Genomic DNA, 25,814 nt, shown 5'->3' with positions numbered 1-25,814 from the left:
CAATTGCCTTTTACCATTGATCATAAAATTATAAAAGTGACTTTGAGGTTCTCTGTATTTCATAAACCCATCAAGAGTCTCGATACTAAACCCTAAATTCCGAAACCTAACATACAAAACCAAGAGGGAAGAGACACCTCTAAACTGAAACCTCTAAAAACGCCTCAATTTCAAAGTCTTAACCAAAGACAAATCCCCTAATCGTAGAAAAAACCCAAGTAGAGTAAAACCCTCTCTTACATATGGCAGAAGAAAAATCTGTTTCTTCAAACCCTAACCCTGAAAAATCCTCTCTCTGCTCAGAGTGTGGTTTAAACTCATCAAAATACAAATGCCCAGGTTGTTCTATACGTTCTTGCAGTCTTCCTTGTGTCAAATCCCACAAACAACGCACAAATTGCAATGGAAAGAGGGATCGAACTCAATTCGTCTCGATTTCGCAGTTCGATGACAAGCTCCTTATGTCTGGTCAGTCTCTCTTATCTGTTCTTCATCCTTTATTGCAAATTACAGGCTACTGATATTGGCACTACCATGTTTTAATAATTGCACAGACCCAGCTTGTCGTTTCTATTTGGAATGGCTTTTGAGGGTTTTTGAGAACTGTAGTAACCTTTGACAGCTGTTTAAATAATAAAAGACATGATTAGTTAGTGCAATTATCACAACATGGTAGTGCCAACATCTGTAGCTAAACACAATAATACCATTTTAGTTTAGGCTAATGATATTGGCACTGCTGTGTTTTGATAATTGCACAAACTCATCGTTGTTTTGATAATTGCACTAACTTATTTGGCTACTGATGTTGGCACTGCCATGATAACTGCACTAACTCACCTTGTCTTCTAACAGTTTTTTTGGATATTGTGATGACCTTTGACAGCTGGTTAAGTAGTAAAGATAATGTTATCTAGTGCAATTATCAAAACATGGCAATGCCAATATCAGTAACCTTTAATTTAATCTTATTTGGAAGTGGGACATTAAAATTATATTCAAATAATTTTTAGAGGCATCCAAAGAGGCCCTTAATCTCAAATACCCATTTATCCTTTTCTGAAATTTTCTTCTCTGCAAATCTCTTTTTGCCAAGACTTCAACTTACTGGAGGAAACAAAGAGGGTTGCGGAACGAGCTCAGCGAATGCGGGGTGAATTGTGTCTTAATTCCAAATTTAAACTACCATTCAGGCTCAGGATGCTTCAAGATGCTGCACGCAGGCGGAAGATATGTGTTCTCCTTCTCCCATGTGGAATGTCAATGAGAGAGAAGAACCGGTCAAGCTATGTCAAAAAGTTAGTTGATATTATGTTTCTCTTGATCAATTTGTTCTTTTTCGCGTCGTTAGAATTGAATTTGTTGATTTTGGTCTGTCATTTAGCATATTCGAATTGCATAAAATTATTGATGTGTTTTTTATGATCATTGGTTTGATACGATACGAATTTGGTGTTGTGCTAATTCAGGAGAAACCCAATTCAGTTTATGCTGGTTTTCTTTTAGAGACTGCACTAAGCATTTTATTGGATCTTGGATGTTATTCAATATCTTTGCATTGGAAATGCCCATCATAATTTATGTGTGGGATACCATGAGAAACTAAGTGGTATCAGGGAAGGAGAATAATCCTCGCAATTTGTGCTCCAATAAGCTTCACAGTTTAATGTTATCCTTATTGTGTCATTTTGTCTTACCTTTCATTCAATTATGCTAGTAGTGTCTTCTTCTCTTACATTTCTCTAAATCAATGCTAATAGTGTCTTCTTCTCTTCTCACTCAATCAATGCTATATTGAGCTGTAACAGGGTCAAGCATGACCAAAATTTGTATCTAGTTGTGTCTTGCGACTCTGGCCCATAGTTACTAGAAGCTTCCTAGTTGGGTGGGAAGCTTGGGAGCTAAATTCTTCATGGCTTCCAAATTTAGGAGAAGTGCGTTTCCAGGATGCTTTCTCTCAATTAAGAATATGCTTTCTATTTGTGTGATTATTTTTTCTTAAAAAAGTGTTTTCTCATTTTGATAATGCCGAAGGAGTATATTAAAAGTTAAAACTCATCTTAAGTTTCAATTAAAACTCATATGGATCTTTATAAAAAAAGCTAACATTAAATCTACATTAATCAAACGTAGAAAACTATAAATCCCTGAAACTTATAATTCTAATTAACCATGAACTCTTCTTTGTTGCTTGTAATCCCTAACCCACATTACCTTCCTCCCAAACCTGCTATAACCCTATCTCTTTCTATATGCTTCATGTTCGCTTCCAATGATGCTTATTGCATGTTTCATGTTAACTTTCGATGATGCTTCATATACGTTTCCTCTTTACTTTCTTTGAATAATTTTTCTTCTCACATTTTCTCTTTTCTAGACCCCTCGGTTCCGGCTTCCACTTCCTGCATCTCGCTTCTCACAATCGCTCCCCACTTTGACAATTATGGTCCAACCATGCTTTCATAGGATTTTAACATTAGAGAATCCTTGGGGTTGAGCCTCTAGCTCAATTGTTTAAGGCTTTGTTCTTCAACTTTGACATCGGAGGTTCAATCCCAGCTTACCTAACCCAAAAAAAAAAATCATCGGGGACTCCGACATTGTAGAAGTTTTGTTGACTAGGAAATAATAATCTAACTAATTAGTATTCAGTAGTTGCGAACTTACTATTCGTTATCCCAAGAAACCATGACCCATGAGGCATGGACAATGGGTCAAATGTTTAAGGGGTCGAGTTCTCTTCTTTGAAAACTGAACTAATAATCATGTCATTATGCAACTCTAAGACATAAGCATTCATATTGATCTTCTTTATGATCTTGTAAGGATCTGCGCTTCTGGAGTACAACTTATTAAATGCGCCTTCAGGAAATCACTCTGGCATGACACAATACCATGACCACATCACCTTCTTGAAATTCAATGAATCGTTAGTACAAGTCTACCTTTGCTTTAATGAAATTTCCGACCATTAAAAAAAAAAAGGTCTAGCTTTGCTTTGTAAGATTCATTACTTAAGGCGATCTCCCTTCGAACCTATTTGTGTAGCTCTTGCATAAGCTTTGCAAATCCATTTGGTTCAGCAGTTGGTCTCACTGCAAGCGGTAACGGTGCTAAATCAAATAGAGGTTCAGAACGGTACTAAATCCAATGGCTTCTTTGGTTGCATGCGGCATGCCAAGAAGTCGAGAACCATTTCGAACTGGCTCTTTCCAATTGTGTGGTTGACAGAGTTGTTATAAACAAACTCGATCATAGGCAAAGCATTGTCCGATTCTAATAGATTGCCCGAACTATGTTTTACCACATCTGTCTGTCTATCTATTTCTGGATGAAATGCACTGAGTATTGTAACTTGTTACCCTTCATCTTCCACAATGTTTTCCAGAAGTAGCGTGTAAATTTGCCATCATGATCCCAAATAAGTCTTTGGAAGTACATGAAGACATTCTATTTCCCTGAGGAAAAGCATGGCGATATGTGCAACATATGAAGTTTTGTTGCAAGCCAAGAAATGTGTCATCTTTGAGAAACGATCAACTGCTGCATATATTTAGCCATGCCCTCGTAAAGTCTTAGGTAATCCCAAAACAAAATTCATGTTGAGATCATTCCATAGTTCATGAGGTACTAGCAATGATTTGTACAATCCTATATTTTGATTTCAACCCTTTGCTAGTTGACATATTTGACATTGTTGGATTGGCCTTGTGAAATACGGGTGTGACAACCCAAGAGGGGGGGTGAATTGGTTAATTAAAATTTTTGTACTTAATTAAATGGATTATTCAAATCAAGTTACTAATTAAGCATATATGGTCTAACCCTTGTTCAAATAATCAAGGTATTGAAAGCTAGGGTTTAGATATTACTTTAGATTTATATACTCTAACCCTTGTTCAATAAAACATAGATACAAGTCAAGGGTAGAGATTACCAATCACCAAAGTGCAAATGAGAAGGAGAAGAAGAAGCAATCCATAAGGCACAGGATTTATAGTGGTTCGGTCTATCACAAGACCTACTCCACTCTTCCAAGTTTACCTCCTTGGGATCTCCACTAAAAACAAAGAGATTCTTCAAGGGGCGAATCTCCAACCCTTACACCAACTCCTCCAACATCAAAGGGGACACACCCTTTCTGCACGAAGCCTTGCCGAGGGGTCACGCCCTCTTACAACGATTCACCTTGTTAACGGGTCGAATCGAAGACCCTCAGATACAAATAAAGAATTAAAAGATAAGAACTCTCAATGCCTCTTAGATAGGCTGATTACAAACTTTCAAAGCTCACAACTCTCCAAGAAATAGATACAAATGTAAAGCCTTTGGAGTTCCTCTTGATAGAGTGTAAAAATTCAAGTTCAAAGAGGTTTGACCTTTCATATAAAAGTTTGGGTTCAAGAAGATAGGATTTGATCTTGCAAAATGTTGTTTAGAAATGTTTTGATAGTGTATATATAGCCCATAAGGAAATATAACCGTTTTGGGGTAAAACTGTAAAAAAAACAGGGTTGAAAAAGTCAACATGCGAAAGCCCCAACGGCTCTATTTCCAGTTCGCGGCGGTCGACCGAGGCACAGCGGTCGCCCGCCCTTATCAGGCTCTGTATTTAAATTTCAAATTTCATACCGGCGCGGTCAACCGGTCCTATGGCGGTCGCCCGGCGAGGGCAATCTGTTTGAGTAAAAATTCGGCTTAAAAACACTATCGCGGTCGACCGGCCCCATGGCGGTCGTCCTCCAAGACCAACCTGGAATGGTTATGTTTTGACAGAACCATTTCCGCGGTCGCTCGGCTCACCCCGGTCGACCTGCCCGATTAATTTCGGGATGTCCTAGAATTTCAGGTTTCATCCCGCGGTCGCCCGGAATAGCCCGGTCGACCGGCTCTGAGTAAAATTTCATTTTTTTACTTTAAAGTTCATGGGCTTTGGGCCATGGTCTTTGGGCTTAAGTCCTAGGTTTTCAAAACACATTTTTGTGTGTGTTGATGGTTTTCAATGATGTAAAATGTTAAGTGTAAAAATCATTTGAAAACCTTTTGAAAGTGCATTTAACATAAAATCAAGAGGACTCTAAATACATTATAAAAATAAGAACCTTGAGTCTTCTTGGAATGTAACAGCTCATTTGCACTTTCTGGGACTTCTTCGGCTTGAGTGAACATCTTAAACTCGTTCTAGCTCTTGTGACTTCCTCCAATCTTCAATGCATGTTGTGAGGTATATAAGGTGTCTTCATGGCATATTCAACTCCAAGCTCCTTCTTGACACTTGCTAAGAATTGTGAACTCTTCATCTTCGAGCTTCTTTGACTTGATCATCTCCAAATGGTGATGTCATCACTGTATGTACAAGCTCTTGGTTCCTTTGCTTTTGATCCACAAGTCATGTGTTGAGAGGAGTTGTGTAATGGCGATTATGACATGAAATTCTTGTATACAACACAACACCTCAAAGCAACACATTAGTCCATAAATGCTAATCAATTTGGTTTGCTAGCATCAAAACAAGAAGGTAAGGTGAATGATTGAACCTATGGGAACGCTTGAGCTTACATTCTCCCCATTTTTTATTATGGCAAACAAATTGATTAGGAAGGTAGGAGATATTAATCAAATATATGAATAAGCATTTAAATACTATAAAACAATGAAGCAATGCTCCCCCTCACTATATGCACAAGTATAATGCATGAATGTAAAGCATATGGTGCATACAAAATAGGGATTACCTAATTAATTCCCAAAAACTCTCCCACTTTTGGCAACAACAAAAAGGAAGGATTTCACAAGTAAAAGTGCAAATGGTGTGCCAAGGTCAATGATAACTGTGGCGAGCTATTTAGAGAATAAATGATATGACATTTAAGCTTATATAATGCTTATCAAAGAAAAATACAGTAAGATACATGATACGTCATTCATGTTTCATCATTTTTTTTTATCTAAAGATTTTCAAGTTAAGCACAAGTATGGAGGCAATAGATCTTGTGAGCATATCACAATGATCTATATAAGCATGAATATATAACTATTTGGCTCTTCCCCTTTGAATTTGCCAGTGGCTCTAGGTGATACCTATGTAATAGGGCATGACAAGATGATTTGATGGAAATGGTGAATGATTTCAACACTTGGGTTACATTTTCAATCATGAAGCAGACAAGTCTCTTCCTGAGCATGAATATGTTCAAAACTATAATATGACTTTTAAGTTCAAGTTGCTTGCCATTTGGGGAAAGCTCTCCCTGATTATGCGCATCTAATCTAAATGTGAGAGTTTAAGGCACATAGAACCCATGATTTGAATGTAATCACTTTTAAACCAATCAACAGTTGCTCCATTCATAGGATAATCACAATTTGAATGTGACCTGATGATTATTAGACAAAACACAATGATAAGGAATAGAACACAGTCTAATAAACACATGAATACAGAAAAGTGAGAAACAAGGACGTACACATCCATGGCAACCAAAAAACATGTATATATACATACATACATATATATATAGAGAATAGAGTTCCTAATGTGTCACCTCATATAGCTTATATGAGGTGGCGCTTAAACACATAAGGGGCCCACTTTGTTTGGATGATCCAAAGCATTCATATGATAGGCCCTCCCATAGATAGGGTGTGCCCAAAAAATCGACTTCATAGGATCATCCTAACCCTTCCATTTGTGGAGGTTGAAATGGATGGGTATAAACCTCCATAAATTTGCCCATTTTTAACCTCCATAAATGGAAGGGTTAGGATGATCCTATGGACCTGATTTTTTGTAGGCACCATATCCATCTATGGGCCTTTCAAATGAGTGGTTTCGATCACCCCAAAAATGTGGGCCCCTTATGTTTTGTGAGCGCCACCTCATATAAGCTATATGAGGTGACACCTTAGGAACTCTATTCTCATATATATATATATATATATATATATATGGATAAAGCAAAATGAAGCTCCATATATATGAAAGGTAGATGGAAGAGACATACCCTCTTCACATCCTGTCAACCAATCATCAGAGATACAAAAATGGGTGTGAGGAACAAGAACTCAGCACCTATACAATGGACATAATCACACACTCTGAATCATGAACCAAAATGAATATAACTCATAAGGCCCCTCTGGGCAAACATCCTGTACATCCATAATAATGCCATACATGGCACATCCATCAACAAATAAAAGCAACCAAAAGCCCCTACTGGGTACCATCATCATCCATCAATAGAAAGTATAAAGCCCAAACTGGGCATACAAACCAAGCATAAAACCCACATCGGGTATGAACAACATTCAAAATGAGAAGAAAATATAAACATAGTCAAAAAGCCCATAGTGGGCAAGAGAAATCTAAACGAAGGATGATCTAGCAGCAATAGGTTGTGATCAACTGGGATGTGATCAACTGCTACTGCTGCGGAAAAGGTGCTGACCATCTATCAATCCTGAGGTGGATGCTGATGCTCATCACGAGGTGGAGTCTTGGAGGTGTAGTATCTGTTGACCTGACTCCTCTGATAAGCTTGCATCATCTCTCTATGCTGCCTTGTCAGAAGCTCCATCATGGCCGAGTGATCAGAAGCTCTCTGGCTCTCTGCAGTCATAAAGGCAGTAGAGAGGGTATTAAACCTAGTCGTGAGGGTGTCCATGCCAGACTTCAATGATGTGATATCTCTGGCAAGAATCTCATATGAACCAGTGGTAGGGGGCTGACGCTGCTGAGCCTGTGCCTGCTCATGTGCTCTAATCTGCTCCTGCATCTGAGTCACGCGTTCAGCTTCAGCTACCGCCTCATCGACCTCATCAGGTGGAACCCCACTAGGACCATCTCCACCGAGTATAGGGATTTTCATAAGAGTGATGGTGGTGTGGTTGAGTACAGTATCGGGGTTCACTGAGAATACATTTTCTAGGTTGATTTTGTTACGCCTCAAAAGCTTCGTAATTTGGACTCCATAAGGAAGACCACATTGACCTCTCTTGACCGCTTCATCCATATAACCCATCATAATGAATCCTAGGTTTAACTTGATCTTTTCCATAATGCAATGGATTATGAGGGCTTCAAAGGGCTTCACTGCATCAAAATTTTCAGTTCTAGGGGTGATATTGTAGGCTACTATTTCCGCAGATACTGTCCCCACTGATCTAGATAGCTATCTTATTCTTGGATCCCTATTCTTGGATCATTTTATGGAATGGTTATGTTTTGACAGAACCATTTCCGCGGTTGCCCGGCTCACCCCTGTCGACCGGCCCTGAGTAAAATTCCATTTTTTACTTTAAAGTTCAGGGGCTTTGGGCCATGGTCTTTGGGCTTAAATTCTAGGTTTTCAAAACACATTTTTGGGTGTGTTGATGGTTTTCAAAGATGTAAAATGTTAAGTGTAAAAACCATTTGAAAACCTTTTGAAAGTGCATTTAACATAAAATCAAGAGGACTCTACATACATTCTAAAAATAAGAACCTTGAGTCTTCTTGGAATGTAATAACTCATTTGCACTTTCTTGGACTTCTTCGACTTGAGTGAACATCTTGAACTCGTTCTAGCTCTTGTGACTTCCTCCAATCTTCAATACATGTTATGAGGTACATGAGGTGTCACCATGGCATGTTCAACTCCAAGCTCCTTCTTGACACTTGCTAGGAACTTGTGGATTCTTCATCTTCGAGCTTCTTTGACTTGATCATCTCTAGATGGTGATGTCTTCACTGTATGTACAAGCTCTTAGTTTCTTTGCTTCTTGATCCACAAGTCATGTGTTGAGAGGAGTTGTGTAATGACGATTATGACATGAAATTCCTGTATACAACACAACACCTCAAAACAATACATTAGTCCATAAATGCTAATCAATTTGGTTTGCTAGCATCAAAACAAGAAAGTAAGGTGAATGATTGAACTCATGGGAACCCTTGGGCATACACTTTGCAACATCATTTTTTATTGATAGCCGAAAGTATCTATCTTCAACCTTTGTAATGATTTTATTCATGGTGAAGTGTCCTTAAGATCCTCAGACATGTAACTTCCAAGTGACGTGTTCTCTTATGGAAGCATTAGGTAATCACAAATTAGCGCCTTTGAAAAGGTAACCATCATGGTCTTTCCAAAATCATGGTCTTCATCATTATCACTCTTTAGCTGTTCAAATCCACTGGCTTCGACTGACATAGAGGGAAGAAGGTAAACTTCCTGCCTCAATGCATTCACGGCTTTGTTTTCCATGCCTACCATGTGTTTGAGGACTTTTGCAAAAAGGCACTTCATTTTGCATGCTTTGGGTTTGACTTTTAGCACTGCATGTAAAATTGTCGAAAGGGGTGTCGACACGTGTGGACACACCTGTCGTGTCGGACACGGTATGACATGTGTGTCATCAATAAATTCAAAGTGTCAGCTACATTGTGTCTGTCAAGAGAGTGAGACTGTTTGACTTTCCTTCCAACATTTCAGAAATCAGACTCGTATTCTGTTGGAGGAGAATGATCTGAGCGAAAATCGTGATCTAGATAGCTATCTTATTCTTGGATCCCTACTTTCTTTCATTTTATGTCAGCCTATGGAAGGCTTACTACTGCGTCATAAAATTATCATAAAATCCTGATCTAGATAGCTATCTCATTCCACAGATACTGTCCCTACTGATCGAGATAGCTATCTTATTCTTGGATCCCTATTCTTGGATCATTTTATGTCTCTTTTCCTTAGTTAATAAATTATCATAAAATAAATTGAAAATTCTAACCATAAGACGTAACTCCTAATGTCAACCACTTTTGAATTACTTCAGGGTTGAGACCTGTTGCCTCCAACCTGTAAAAAGGAATAAGGAAAGGATAGCTTTTCTGAGATGACATACTGTTTCATACGAAATAATTTATATTGCCTTCTGGTCTTGTATAGTGCAATATATATTTTGACTGGAGGAAATAAATTTCCATTAAAAAAAAAAGACTAAATAATCGACCATTCAGAAAAAGACTAGAGGAAATAATTCATTTTGGCTCTTGTATAAATCTATAACTCCTTAGTTCAATCCAAGTTGCATGGCCTCTGCACTTCTCCATCAACAAGGTAAGATATTGGTTGCACACAGAGGCCGGACTGTGCGACTCGATCTCGCGAGAGGGGAATGGCCCGTGAGCCATCTTTCTTTCTCTTGGTCTCTCGTACCCACGCGAATGACGTGTGCTTTTTATTATTGATTTTAATTACCCAACCAAGCAGGCAGCAACCAAGCTATAGGGTGCAAACAAACGTGCAACCCAGTACCCATAAGGGCAGGGGTAAGCCGCCGAGCCTAGCGAGGTGATTTAATTCATCTATTCCGTGAACTTGGGATCACTAAGGCAATCCGAATTCCACGCAAAAGAGAATGACAGAGTCGCTACCTAGATGAGGGATCTAGGACCCATAATTGACCAGAAATCTAGACTCGTTACCTGGTTACGAGAATGGAAGGTATGGGGAGTTACCACCACATGCATCATTCCTGCCCGATAATCGGTCTTCAATTCTAAAAGTTAACTCTTTTGAATTTCTTTTTAATGGCTCATTTAACTCTATATTAATGTGCGAACTACGTGACATGCATCCTAAGATCTAATTTCAATGTATTTCCTAATGTGTGTCTTGATTTTTCTTGATTTATTTGGATTCAATCTAAGTGAATGTTCTCCTAAAATTCTAATTTGGGGGAAATCCTATATATTTTAATTAATTTAGTTAGAAATTTAGAAAAACTAATATACAAAACCCCACCATTTATGTGTGGAGCCGACTCGTGATTGGTATGCCATCAAGCATCTAAGCTGCCTACGTACCCAAGCCTCACTGGGATCAGAGTCGACGTAGTTCGGTGCACCTGAACTAAGCTACTTATGCCTAACTAATCTAGGACGCCGATCTAGACTGGATTGATTGTTTTAACAGTTTAAGAGAAATTATTTCGTTCAAGTTGAAGATTTTATTATCCTATGACTTCATCTAAGATGCAATATGATCATATCTAAGTGCAAGTCGTCCCTTAGACTAATGCAGGTTAACCTACATCCTAAATAACTAGATTTGTCCTAGGGGAAAATTGGGTGACTAGTGTAACTAGATCTATGGCACGGTTGCTATCCATAGCAAACGGCCGTGATGAGGCTGGACTCCTAACTCTAGGACTCCCTAAAACCTAGGACACAACGTGACGTAAGTGTTCCTAAGGGGCCCTAAAGGTTCCTACGATAGGAGACCGTAATCCAACGGCTCCTAAGACGCGGATCGAGTTAATTCGATTTGTTGAACTTAAGGATTTTTTTATTTTTGAGGATTTTTTATTCCTAAACATCTAAGGAATACCAAAGGCTCTTTGGTTCGCAAGTTTCGGCCTCGAATCGTAATCATGGATGGGAATTGTGCTCTCAACCCCTGTATAATTTAGCACGTAAATTATAGTATCTTATTGCTTGGCATATTTCTCAGGATTTTCGTGGACAGTGGACCTCGGAGCCAATATCATACTATAATTTACGCACTCCAATTATGCAGGATTAATCGCAATTAGTTTACGATTACGGTTGCGATCTCGGCAGTTAGACTATCGCGTTATAACGAATTTACAATAGAGATCTATGAACCCTAAGGTTTCTGTTTCAAACAAGTTAGGGATTAAATTCATGATGTAAAGTTAAGATTTGTTGGAGGTTTTTACTGACTTTTGTGTTGATTTGCTATTAAATTATGATTTATTAACATTAAGACCAGATTGCTAGGATTACACAGAAACCCTAAGCAATCGAGCTCCAAATCAGTTGAAACTTTTCCGGTAACAAGATATGGATGATTGTGGCTTACTGGAAAAATTTCATGAACTATCATTAAGATTTGATATCAATTTTTGATTTTTCAAAATTTAAATCAGATTATAGATTAACACAGAAACTTATACCGTATCAATTTCAAATTAATCCAAACTTTCACAGAATAGAGATCTAGATTATTATAGCTTACTGGAAAAAGTATATGAATTGTCATTAAGATTTGATATCAATTTCCAATTTCTCAAAATTCAAATCAGTTCATAGATTAAGACAATAACTTATAGCATATCAATTTCAAATTAATCCAAACTTTCATTGAATAAAGATAATCATGAGATTAGACTACTGTATGACTTTCATGGACTTTTATTACGATTTGATGTCAATTGAAATTCACACAAAAATCGGATGAAACCAAAGAATTACTTAAAAGCAAACCTAATAGTATCCTAAAATCAAATAAAAAATTCCAGTAGATATATAATAGATATAAAATTTTCAATCAAAATTTCAAAACTTAAAAATTAAATCTCCTCCATAAAATTGATTTTTAAATAGAAAAAAAGAATTTGTTTCCTATGAATTGAAACCCATTTATTAAAATAAATTACAAAACCATATTAAAACTTTGCAAAACCAATTGAAAATTTTTATCTAACATTCCAGTAACCTAAGTTACTACTGGTTTGTAAAGAAAAATTTCAAAAATTTACTAATTTAATATGAAAAAGAATTACGGCACGTAAAACGAAGAAGCGATTAGAAAACAAATAAAAAAACTTTTTTTCGAAAAAATAATTTCATGAGAAATTCAATTTATTATTGAACATTAATTCTGGAGAGTTTCATCAATTTTTAAAACATTTTGATATTTATTAAAAATGACCGAAATTTAAATAATTTAAAACCGGATTAAACAAATTCAAAAAAATCTGAAAATTTTTAGGTGTTCTGGAAATCAAAAAATTGGTTTGGAAACAAGATTTAACAAATTTTAGACATGGTTTGATATACTTTTGGATTCGTTCATCAAGAAATAACCCCTTTCGGGGTTATTTTTTGAAAAGTAGAATGAAAATTAAAACGGCCAAACCGCGATTGGAAATTAAGTTTCCAGTAGTATTTTATTTTATAGAAATCCCAAAAAATATCAGTTTTTAAAGAAACCCACGTTTTCAAACACTTGCTTTGATAATCCGATTTAAATCTATATTGAATAAAAAACGAAAGAAAATTATTATTAAATGGAGGAAATTTAATTTTTTGGTGAAATTTTGAATTTTGAAAACTTATAATCTATTTTATAACATACTGGAATTTCAAGGAAAAATTCATTGATTTGATCTATCAAAAGTAAAACCCTAGCATGCTTTTCTACTTTTGATATTACAAAGATAAAGATCATACCGTTGATCGCGCTCCTTGTCTCTAGGGTGCGTAGATCCGAGGTATATTCTTTGTCGCACCCTTTTATATGATGAAGAAGACCCAAAGAACACTCCAAAGATCCTTGATGTGTGATTTGTTGAAGAAGAAAAGGGATTTCAAGAATCCCTTTTGTGAAGAACCCTTGAGAGAGATGAACACAGTTCAAGAGAGAATAGGTTTTTTTCTCTCTTTTTTTTTTCTTGGGAGGAGAGAAAAATGACGAATTTGGATTTTTTTAATCTTTCTTTTGGATTGTTTGCTTTGATTTTTATACAAAAAAAAGCTAGGGTTAAGAGAGAAATAGTAGTTTTCAATGTGAGAGCTCCCTTTTTGGCTTGTTTCCAATTTTTTCCTCTTGCTTTCTTATTTCCAAATTGGATTTGATTCAAATCTTAATTTCTTGTCAATCAAGGCATGCTATTCTTCATTCCACATTGCTTCTTTGGAAGAAAACATTTTTAAGCAATCATTCATCTTTTCCTTCTTTCCTTTTTTTTATTCTTTTTATTTTTCTTTTAACAAATATGATGTCACCATGGTGACATCATCAAGGTTGGGTGCTCAACTCATGTGGGTCAGCCATGTGGGGCGCCCACCATGGTGGTCGACCCATATGGGTGAACCCACATGAGTTCAATCTTTGCGGGCTTTAGCCCAATGGGCCATTTCACACGGGTTTCAGATTTTTCCGTAAAAATTCAATAAAATCTTTATAAATTCAACATTCTATATATGGACCCAACCCATTTGACATTTATGGTGCATCTTTCACACATGATCGAACCATATTTTTTGAAAAATAACTTTTTGGACCAAAATGCCCCTATTTGACTGCTAGACATCCAAATGCGACCAAAATACCCTCAGATTGGTTCACCCCTAAAGGGAAAATTTAAAAATGGAAAGTCTTTGTGGTCAAACTTCAAAAATAGAAACTTTTAAAATTGGATCCTTTCGGTGAGCAATATTAAACAGGATCATTTGGTATCTCCTGAAAATACCCAAAATGCCCTCAACACTTAGAATTTCCAAATTAAGCGAAACCCCTAAGAAATTCTAAATTTAGCAGGTTTTCCAAAATTCAGGAAATTATTCATAATCTCTTAGACATATTTCGGGGATCAAAATAATTACACAAGAAAAGGCTAAACTACCCCGAGGTGCTAGAATTTGGCGAGACTAGGGAAAACCCTGAGAAATTTCAAAAAAGCAGATTTCTAAAAATTTATGAACGGACTCAAGATTTCTTAGACACAACTTAGGGACTAAATATGATATGTTGGAAATATCTAAAATACCCCCGAAGTGCAAGACTAAGAGAAAATCTTGAGAGATCTAAATTTAGCAGGTTTCCCAAATCTTACGAAATTACTCATAATCCATCAGCCGTACCCTTGAGATGGTTTTGGATATATGAGAAATGATTAAAATATCCATAAGATATGATGAGCCCGCAGTAAACATATGATGAGCCCGAACAAGAGATCCAAGAACACCTGTACTGATCATGGCATAAACCAATGTGGAAGCCCCATGAGTTTCTAAAAATTGCAGCTTTTTCAAATTTTGTAAAATCACTCAAGATTTCTCAAATACAACTCGGGGGTCAAACGAGACACATTGGGAATGACCAAAATACCCATGTAGTGTAAAAGTGGGCAAAAATGAGGGAAACCCCAAAAATTCTAAAAATAACAGGTTTTTTTCAGTTTGTTGGAAACTTGAATTTTCATCTTCTAGATACCATTGGAACACCCTAGAAACCTTTAGGATCGCGAATCAACTTCAGAATTCCTTCAACGAGGCAAAATCTACCCTAAAATGCACAGATGCTTAATCCTAGGTGGAATACGGACTTGAAACTTGACAAACTACAAAATCTTTTACTTTTTAAAGTATAGCAAAATGGGGGTGTCTACACGGACAGAGAAAGAAAAAATGAATATAGAGAAACTCTTAATCTGCATGCACTTGGATTGATGAAGCCACATCCATTTATCCATTTGTTTTATTCATTTCCTTCGTACCACTTATGGATCAGTAAATAAAAGTATGTTTCATTTAGGTTAGAAGAGACTATTGTTTCTTTTAAATGGGAACAATCATGTTAAACACTTGATCAATGATCTTTTTTCTTGTCTTCCAGGAAGAACTCCATTTTCTGGACAATCGAGTGGCAGTTTCATTCCACAGATACTGTCCTAATTGACCATGGGTGAGTTGTAAGCAAATTTTATTTTGTGTGGAACATCCAATAATATCTTCTCATACCGTGTTAACATTTCGCTCTTTGATTGGGTAGCAGTGGTCCATTAGTTAGTAAATCTGCAAAAGATTTGTCTTTTTAGGCCTTCGCTGAAATCAAGGGCGTAAACATAAACCGACTGATTCCTGGGCTGTAATAATCTGTCTGCTGGTTTTTAAAAAGATTTTTGGGCTAAAGAAAGTTCACAGTTGTGATGATGCTTATCATGCCTGAATTATGGGATGAAGCTTATCACAATTTTATGATTTTTATATGCCAATATCAAGGCTTAAAAATCACAGTTGCTCTCCAAAAATTTGACTGGAACTTAACTTCTTTCCAATCGAGATTCAAAGTTTGAATTCCTTGGAAGAAAGAAGTCTGAATTTAGCTTGTTTTATGCCCCTATTACATGACAAAACTTATTCTTAAATTGTGGCTTGATTTTAATCAGAATATCAAAGTTCTGATTTTCTTTTGTTGCAGAGTAAATGAAACTATGAGCCTGTATTCTATAATTGAAAGCCATCTGAAAACTGATCTATGGAATCATCAGCTGAGGCCGTTTTGTAAGGAGCAATTAGACACACTCAAATTTTTCGTTCGAAAAAATGCAAAGGTGTGGTGTTTTTAGAGATCAACAAATTCCTCTCTGTTAATAGCTACAACTCCTTGTAATCATAATTTAACATCTTTTTATTGCAGGGCCCCAAGTCACCATTCTGTGAGCTGAATATAAAGTCCCCTATAGGCAAACAGTTGGCTGATATTGTTATTGTAGAGTACCCCGTAATCCATGTGTTTCTCCCTTCACACAGTTATGACTTTGAAGTTGAGAAAAAAACAGACACATATTCTCCGAATGTGGGACCTGCAAAGCCTTTCGATGAACTCCCAAGTCCAAAAGGTGTGCCCTTCAGGGAGGAAGAAATAGAAGAGGGTGATACTTTCTTTGAGACACAGGTCCTTGATCTTATGAAGTATGCTCCTCCCGAGCCGTTAGATAATTTTAGAATCCCCAATGGCTTTGTACTCAGGGATAGGGGATTTGAGAAGGAAGGACAACTCTCAGATGTGCAGTTATCAACTAGGGTTGCCGAAGAGACGAAACCCGTTTCATACAATGAGTTACAAACATTTACAGCCGAAGAAACTGGCAGGTATTTGAGTTCCAATACAAGAGGGGTTGTTGGAGAGCTGGATTTTGACTTTGAGCAAGATTTGAGGGATGCTTATTCGGGCCTTATTGGGCAGGTAAACCCTGATGATTTTCTGTGCTTGGAAAATGAGTTTGGTGGGGGAGAGGAGCTGGAGGGATTCCCAGAGGATATAGAGGAAGGGGAGATTGTGGAGCTTTAGTTCAACTAAGAAAATAGGTCTATGGCACAGAGAGGCATACGACTGACATATCTTTTCTAAATGGAATTTCATTACCAGATACAAAATGGGTTATCTTTGAGGGGGTCAAGGAGCGAAATTTTCAGACCGACGCTTGTTCTTATCCATTTGCATATCAATCTTAGCTCTATACAAGGATAGGGAGAAATTTTCTGGTTCAAGTCATCCTGTTAATTATGATGCTGTTTAACAAGAAGCAAGGAGAATGACACCCCTAAACTCATGTTGAAACTCTCACAGGTATTGCTTTATTTTGTTGTTATAGAGATTCAAAAAACTTGAAAGTTTTGAATAGGTGCTTATAAGGTGCTACACTTGTATATTGAATCTGTTGCAAAATATTGTGATTTTTTCATGAAGTAGCAGCGTAACACCAGCTTTTTGGGTATCTTTTGTGAGGTGGTCTTGTTACATTGGATTTAATCCCCATCAGTCCACCACCATACATTTGGCTGTACGAGATTAGTTGGGCCTCCATGTTGTGTGTCCTTCATTGGATGAAACACAAAACAAAAAACACACCTATTATTCTGTATGAAGTATAAACTACGAACCAATAAAAAAAAAGTATAAACTGCGAGCGTCGGAATGGATGGTTCAAAACAATATGGTTAGTAACCCACATCCAACAGTTATAAGTTCATTGGTTGGATGGTTAGGATCATTAACTTTGTTACAATTCTCTATCAACTGTTTAAATAGTTTGGTTATGATTTTGGAAAGGGCGATGATATTTTCTCCCCGCTCCCTGGGTACGCAAGCGGCCCCCCTTATAATGTGATTTCAAGTTCCCCACTGTTCACGTCAAATCACGTTGTAAGGTGCCCGCCCGGGGGGGGGGGGGGCACATGCGTACTGCAGGGAGGGTGAAAATTTATTCTTTTGGAAAACTAATTTTGATTCAGAATCAATTCATAGAAACTTAAGGCTACTGTTCGAGTCGCCTCGGAGTTACCCATTGCACGTGGTTTACAGTTGATTGCGTGCATCCATAGGAATTAGACCTGCCCTAAAATGGGGTGGGGATACCCTATGCCATAAAAAACAAAGAATATTGGCACTACTGTGTTTTAATAATTGGACAAACTCAGCTTGTCTTCTTTTTTAATTAGCTTCTGACGGCTTTTTGGGAACTTCAATAATCTTTTGGCTAGGTAAGCTGCGATTGAAACTTTAATAACCTTTGACATCTATTTAGATAATAAAAGACAAGATGAGTTAGTGCAATTATTAAAATATGGTAGTGCCAATATCATTAGCCTTATTAAAGGGAAATGATATATGCCCCCCTTTTCATTACTTGGGACACCCAGCTAGAGTGTATCTATGACTGCAAAGGAGCTTCTGTACTTCACGTTTGAAGGAATGAAGTGACCTGATTGCCACGTATAATGCAGCTGGGTGTCCCAAGTGATGAAAAGGGGCGCATTTATCATTTCCCTTGTTAAATTGTGGATTTTAAAATATATTGTTTGGATCACATAGCATAATTTTCAAGGATTTAGTGAGGTTATGCAAAGAAAAGAAAAAATCTTTGATTTTTTGTCGTCCATTATCTTCCACTCTTTGTTTGGTTGCAGGAATTTTTTTTTTTTTCTTTTTTCTTTTTCAAAAAATGACAGATTGTATTCATATGAAATTTACATAGAGGAGGGACCGGGAGTCCCCCTACAACTTCATCGTATACTGGCCTAGGAGATAACTCAAGGCCTTGGTAAACAAGAGCTCCAAAAACTATTCTCTTTTCCCATTACACCCACCATTCCATACATAAGTGCCATCTTTACGATCTTCCTAGAAGATCATTCCTAAGAACCTTGATTGGAACCACCCAAAAAGAAACCGAAGATCTTGAAGCTAAACAGAACCTTCCTCCACCACAAAAACTCATGAACAACAAAACCCCTAAGGAATTATTGCACAGAGTAGCGGTGTAAGTAGTCAACAGGGAGGAAATAAGCCTTGAATTTCCCTAGAACTTACCTCGTAGTATAGTGGTAAGTGGTGTTTGGTTGTCAGCCTCATAGAGTAAGTGGTACCAATATGGTGAGAGAGAGAGAGAGAGAGAGAGAGAGAGAGAGCATCATTCTCAAGAAATCCAAGCAATATTCCACCTTTTTGTGGAATGTGATTTGAATTATTTTAGAAGGGGACAAGGGTGACACATCATTAGACATGAAATTATTAAGTAGGAGACATCTCTGGCGGTCTCCGGATTCCATTGCTATAATGGCAATCAAACAAGAGGTTTTGCTAACGTGGCACTCAAATTCCAAGCAAAACTCCTAAGCCATCCAGGCTTGGGTGCAACCATACACTGATGGGACCAAGACTGTGGGTTGCCTTGTGATTTCTACAAGTTTAAGAGTGACTTTATCATTGGGTTGCCTTAAAAATGGACTGTGGGTTGCCTTAAAAATGGACTATTATCATTGGTTGTAACTTGTAAGAGTGAATTTATGTGTTGTCTTTCTCGGAATAACGTAATATATCTGCAATGTAATATTCGCCCTATCAGAGGGCATTACAGCCATGTACTTATTCAATTTAGTGCGTGTTTGGCGTACCGTTTAAAACACCGTTTGGCGTTTGAAACACCGTTTTGCGGCCAAACGGCCGTTTGTGAGTGTTTGGGTGCACAACCACCGTTTGAAACGCCGTTTGAAACACCGTTTTGAACCCTCAAAACGGCATTTTGCAAACGGAGGGGGGGAGGTCCATTTGCAAAATGCCGTTTTGAACGGAGTTTTTGGGCTGTGGGTTTTTACGTGTTTGCCCTCACCAAAACCCATTTTTACATATATGCGTGCGACTTTATGCGTTACGTCAAATACCAAAAAAGTGGGGGTATTAATATCATTCTTGAGGACACAAATTTGTTAAATTGTTAATATTTAATTCAAAACAATGGGGCTGCTGATATCATTATATGATCTCTTAATTTTGATTTTTTAAAGACAAAAGAATTAAAAGAAACCCTAGTTTCTTACTTTCTTCATCTACTTTGCAAAGTTGCAAACCCACTCGTCTGCCTCACTGCCTCGACGGCTCCACTCATCCGTCAAATCCGGCCGTTAAGAAGAAGAAGGAGAAGAACCCCAAAGGTATAGCCATTTTTTTTTTTGGCAATGATGTTTAATTTTAATAGTGTTTGAATGAGATCCTAATGACCTTTAATATTGGGCCTAATGAGAGAGTAGTTGAGTTACATTGAGGCCAACCAAACAATGCCCTTTTTGGTCATTTTATCACTAAAACTCAGTTTTGGGGCATTTGCAACCAAACACACAATACCTCCGTTTGCTGTTTAAAATGTCGTTTTGATCTGGCGAACCAAACATGAAAACGCCGTTTGGCAAAATGCCATTTTGAACCAAAACACCGTTTTGCAAAACACCGTTTTGCAAAACGCCGTTTTGCAAAACGCCGTTTTAAACGCTATTTCAAACGGTACGCCAAACACACCCTTAATATAAATAGCAGCCCAGTCACAACAAACGTAAGGTTGCAGTTTATCGCAAATCTTGGAACTCTTTATGGTATCAGAGCACAATCGCGCCTATTTTTTCTCATCTTTCTAATTCCCTTCTTGTTCTGAATTCATGAAATCTCCAAAAGCCTATTTTTCCTCCAATCTGTTCTTCCAATTTACGCCAACTATTGCTCTTCTATTTCATGCCAATATTTTCTCCTATTTTTCCTACAATCTTGGCCAAATCTCTCTCTCTCTCTCTCTCTCTCTCTACGCCTATTTTTCCTCCAATTTACGCCTATTTTTTCCCTTCCAAATTCGATTATCTAAATAAGTACTTTCTATATTTTTAAATGGCTTCACAAAATACCGAGACTCCTTCTGTCCTTGACAAGATTCTGCCATGTTCTAATTCATTTGCAATCTCCATACAAAATCCTTCCCATCCAGTGTTTGAAATCACTAATATTAAATCTCTTGTAAACATCAACTTAGATCAGGAAAATTTTATCCTTTGGCAAACGATCTTTATACCTATCCTGAATAGCCATGATGGTTTAAGCCATGTAGATTGATCATCCTTGCCTCTTCCTTCAACCATTCTAAACGAGTCCGTTCTTCCCATTGTGAATCCAGAGTTTCTTACTTGGAAACGTATTGATGATAGAATTGTCTCTTGGTTAAATGTCACTCTCTCAGCTGATGTTTTAAAACATATATTAATACCCTACCAATCTCTTACTGCACGTCAAACTTGGACTGCAATTGAAAAACTCTTTCATGATCAAGCCAATGCACGATATCCTCAATTAAAAATCGAATTCAATGATCTTAAAAAGGCCAACAAAACAATGTTTTTCTACACGAAATCAAAAGCATTTCTGATTCACTAACTGCCATAGGACACCCATTAGACGATAATGATCTTGTCATGCAAGCATTATCTGGTATTCCTTCCGAATTTGATAGCTTTGTTGCAGCCGTCACCGCCCATCCACCCATACCTAAATTTGATCAAATCCGTCTCGTTCTTCTAGCCCAAGAACATCGTATGGTTCAAAATCATCCTTCTCCCCTGCTATGGATAAAGCTTTTTTTGTTAATCGTGGTCGCGGTTACCGTGACGGTCGTGGTGGCAGGGGTCGTGGTGGAAGAACAAATTACAATAATAAATTCTACGGACGTGGAAGAGGTAACCAAAATACAACTTTTGTTTATCGAGAATATAATCAGTTGCACAATTTTGCTCGTCCAAATCCGTCCACATCTACTGAAAGTATCCTTGGTCGTCCTCCATTTCCTCCCTCTAATAGAGATATCTGCCAAATCTGCAACAAACCAAATCATGTTGCTCTTGATTGCAGAAATCGCTACAATCAAACTTATACGGCAGATCAACTTCCTCAATCCTTTGCTGCCATGAATATCAATGTTCATAACAATCAACCTTGGTATCTAGATACTCGTGCGAGTTCTCATATGACTCCTTCCGAAAGTATCCTTTCAACTAAAATTCCATACAATGGTTCTGATCAAATTTATGTGGGAAATGGACAACTTCTTCCCATTTCTCATATAGGAAATTCTATTTTAAAAACAAAAAATTCACATTTTAAATTAAATGATGTCTTAGTTGTTCCAAAACTAAAGGAAAATCTTCTTTCAGTAAAACTATTTGCTTAATAATGTTTCTTCTGAATTCAATTATTTTGGTTTCTGTGTTAAGGATTTGGCGACGAAGAAGCCCCTCCTTCATTGCAATAACCGTGGAACTTTATATCCAATTTCTCCGTCACTGGCTCGTGTCGATCCAAATGTGGAAGAAGCATTCTCTGCTACTCGAATTCCCCAGTCTACATGGTATAATCGACTTTGCCATCCTGGCAAACCTTCCTGTCAATTTATGGTACATTCTGATCTTTTGGATGATTCTACTACTATTGTTTGTAATGCTTGTGAGCTTGAAAAAAGTACAAGATTGCCTTTTTCAATCTCTACTTCTTGCTCTAAATTTCAGTTGGAAATAATTCACTCTGATGTTTGGATGTCGCCTATACCATCTTATTCTGGTTATAAATATTATGTTTTATTTTTAGATGAACATTCCAGATTCTCATGGGCTTATTTTTTAAAGCAGAAATCTGAAGTTTTTCATTATTTTAAAATTTTCAAGGCTAAAGTTGAAAATCTTTTCCCCTATAAAATTAAATTCTTACAGTGTGATGGAGGTGGAGAATATATTAATTCTAATTTTCAGGAATTTCTAAATGCAACTGGTATTCAACTTCGTATATCTTCACCATCTACTCCCCAACAAAATGGAGCTTCGGAACGAAAACATCGTACTCTCCTCAATACGATTCGTTCCATGCTATTTCAAGCACATTTGCCATCATATTTTTGAGCAGAGGCACTGATCACAGCCGTTCATGTTTCAAACATTTTATCTTCTTCAACATTAAAATTTCAGATTCCATATTTTATTTTGTTTTGCAAATCGCTTGATTATAATTTATTAAGAGTTTTTGGCTACTTATGTTACCCTATTCAAACTTATACCGCTACAAATAAACTTTCTCCTCGTTCTTCTAATTGTATCTTTATTGGCTACGCCCAAAACTATCACGCATATCGCTGTCTAGACCTCAACACCAATAAAATCATTATTTCCAGGCCGCAAGTTAAATTTTATGAAGATATTTTTCCTATTTTTTAATCATAATAATCAAATATTAGGCAATAATGTCTCTCAAATTTCAAATTTCGAAAACCCGTCAAATCTTTTGTTGCCTAATTTTCCTCGCTTCTTAAACCACTCTTCATCGATTTTAAATTTGAATATTCCTCATAATTCTTCCCATTCAACCCATGATTCCTCAAATTTAAATTTACTGGACTCATCCAATGCAAACCATCCCAGCCACTGCCACTATTCTATCCCTCTCAGTACATGTCCAACAAATTTAAATTTAAATACCAACCACCCTTCACTTCCAACTCATTTCAATTCAAATATTTTTAATTCCGAAAATAACTCTAATCCTTATCCACTAAATTCCAACCACCCTCAACCCCACGTTTCCTCTCCCTCACTCCCAACTCATTTAAATTCCATTCCTTTTAAAATAACTCTAGTCCTTATCCACAATCCCACGATCCTCTCATTCAAAATAATAATATTTGTGCAACTCCCAACTCTCGTTCAAACTCTTCCCATGTTTCAACTCCTTTTCCTGAAAATTCGTTGGGCACTCAAAATCAAAATTCCAATTTAAACAACACTCTTCCCCACCTTATCACTTCCCCTATTTTTCCTCCTCAGCATCTATCAAATCTACCATCACATTTGTTTGACTCTCAAAAGGAAATCCCACAAAATCAGCAAGACAAAGACTTTCTCACTCTTAACCCACTTTCCAAAATGGAATTTTCAATTCGAAATATTAACGCAGCTCTTATCCCAGAAAATAATCCAACCGTTCGAATTCCGATCTCAATACCTCATGTCCTTCCACTCACCATATGATTACCAGATCACAAGATGGAACTTGGAAAGAAAAGTATCTTCCTTCCTTCTTTTCAAACCAAAATAATACTTCCATCAACGAACCAACTTGCTTTACTGTTGCAAACAAATTCCAGCATTGGAAAGATGCAATTTCCATCGAATACAATGCCCTTCTTGCGAATAATACATGGGATTTAGTAGCCTTACCACCAAAGAAAATCTTATTGTTTTAAAATGGGTGTACAAAGTGAAGCTCAAGGCAGATGGTTCGGTGGAACGTTATAAAGCACTCTTGGTTGCTAAGGGTTACAATCAAAGAGAAAGTCTAGACTATGATGAAACTTTCACCCAAGTAGTAAAATCGACAACTATTCGAGTTATTCCCTCCCTTGCCTTATCTAAAAATTGTCATTACTTCAACTTGACGTTAAAAATGCCTTTTTACATGGTGAATTAAAAAAGGAGGTCTATATGACACAACCTCAAGGATTTGTACACCCCAAATACCCCAACCATGTTTGCAAACTCAAGAAAGCTTTATATGGATTAAAGCAAGCACCCCGTGCATGGTTTCAACGCTTCACCAGTTTTTTGAAAGAAAATGGTTTCAGAAATAGTCAGTCAGACAACTCAATGTTCATTTCCAAAACCCCTGCAACTATGGCTACACTTTTACTTTATGTAGATGACATCATTTTGACTGCTTCAAATGAATCTCTTCTCCAATCCATCATTTCTATCCTACAAAATGAGTTTGATATGACCAATTTGAGCAACTTAAATTATTTTCTTGGCATCCAAGCAACCAAAGCACCAACTGGTTTATTTTTATGTCAAGCAAAATATGCTGCTGACATTCTTCAAAAGACTAAAATGGATAGTTCCAAATCGTTTCTACCCCCATTACACCAAAGACTCAAGTATCAGATGATTCAAGTTCTTTTTTAACAGATCCTACTGAATATCGTAGAATTGTAGGGGCATTACAATATTTAACATTCACTAGACCGGATATTTCTTATGCTGTAAATTTAGTTTGTCAATTCATGCATGCCCTAGAGAAGGCCATCATCAAGCTGTTAAGAGAATATTGCGGTACATAAAGGGAACTATCAATTATAGCATTTGCTTATATTCCAATTCTACTAACCATCTTCGTGCCTTTACTGATGCAAATTGGGCCGGTGGTCTTGATTCAAGAAGATCCACAACGAGTTATTGTATTTTTCCTGGCAAAAATTTAATTTCTTGGTGCGCAAAGAAACAACCAACTGTTTCTCGTTCAAGCATAGAGTCAGAATACAGAGCAATAGCATACGCAGTGGCAGAGACAGGCTGGATCAAGTCTTTGTGAAGAAATCTTGATATTTTTCTCTCCAAGCCAGTGGAAGTACATTGTGACAACATCAGAGCAACTTATTCGGTGGCGGATCCTATCATGCATTTCTCGAACGAAACATGTTGACATAGACTATCACTTTGTTCATGAACTGGTTGCCAAAGAAGAACTAATGGTTTATCACCTTCCAATGGAACATCAGATTGCAGATATTTTTACAAAAGGACTATCGACGGCACGTTTTGCATATCTCAGATCCAATTTGTCAGTTTTTCTTAATCCCGTACAAATTGCGGGAGGGTAATAACGTAATATATCTGTGATGTAATATTCACCCTATCAAAGGGCATTACAGTCATGTACTTATTCAATTTAATATAAATAGCAACCCAGTCACATCAGACATAAGGTTGCAGTTTATCGCAAATCTTGAAACTCTTTATCTCTTACATTTTTTAACTTTACACAATTGGGACAAATCTCATATTACCAACCTGAAACCAAACCAATGACCCGGGTAACATAGGGCTCGAGAATATACTTTGTGAACCTATAGCTTAACAGAGCAAACCGATGGCCCAAGTAATGTAGGGC

At 37.1% G+C, this 25,814-nt stretch overlaps 1 protein-coding gene and 1 long non-coding RNA gene across 2 annotated transcripts; both read left to right on the top strand.

Annotated features, from left to right (window-relative positions):
- The first annotated feature begins 48 nt into the window (after positions 1 to 48).
- Positions 49 to 17,289, top strand: LOC143887396 (HIT-type Zinc finger family protein). The gene is made up of 5 exons (XM_077391489.1): positions 49 to 468; positions 1,097 to 1,298; positions 15,405 to 15,473; positions 15,990 to 16,122; positions 16,209 to 17,289. The coding sequence occupies exons 1-5, from the start codon at positions 243 to 245 to the stop codon at positions 16,860 to 16,862; spliced, it is 1,284 nt and encodes a 427-aa protein (XP_077247604.1). The 5' UTR covers positions 49 to 242; the 3' UTR covers positions 16,863 to 17,289.
- A 3,484-nt stretch (positions 17,290 to 20,773) lies between these two features.
- On the top strand, positions 20,774 to 25,638 carry LOC143887395 (uncharacterized). The gene is made up of 3 exons (XR_013254153.1): positions 20,774 to 21,565; positions 22,100 to 22,279; positions 25,085 to 25,638. It is a non-coding gene; the product is annotated as an uncharacterized LOC143887395 (long non-coding RNA).
- The last annotated feature ends 176 nt before the right edge of the window (positions 25,639 to 25,814 follow it).

The sequence above is a fragment of the Tasmannia lanceolata genome, unplaced genomic scaffold, assembly GCF_043159265.1.
Source record: "Tasmannia lanceolata isolate RefF3 unplaced genomic scaffold, GAP_Taslan_0.1 ptg000012l, whole genome shotgun sequence".
NCBI classification, from domain to species: domain Eukaryota; kingdom Viridiplantae; phylum Streptophyta; class Magnoliopsida; order Canellales; family Winteraceae; genus Tasmannia; species Tasmannia lanceolata.
Note: the sequence above shows the minus strand (reverse complement) of the source record. Positions and strands in the feature narration are given on the sequence as shown.

Excerpts from the sequence above, each read along its gene's own strand:
- LOC143887396 (XM_077391489.1), top strand. The coding sequence starts at position 243 with ATGGCAGAAGAAAAATCTGTTTCTTCAAACCCTAACCCTGAAAAATCC. Across the intron at positions 1,299-15,404 it reads CGGTCAAGCTATGTCAAAAA|GAAGAACTCCATTTTCTGGA; the intron begins GTTAGTTGATAT and ends CTTGTCTTCCAG. Across the intron at positions 15,474-15,989 it reads ACTGTCCTAATTGACCATGG|AGTAAATGAAACTATGAGCC; the intron begins GTGAGTTGTAAG and ends CTTTTGTTGCAG.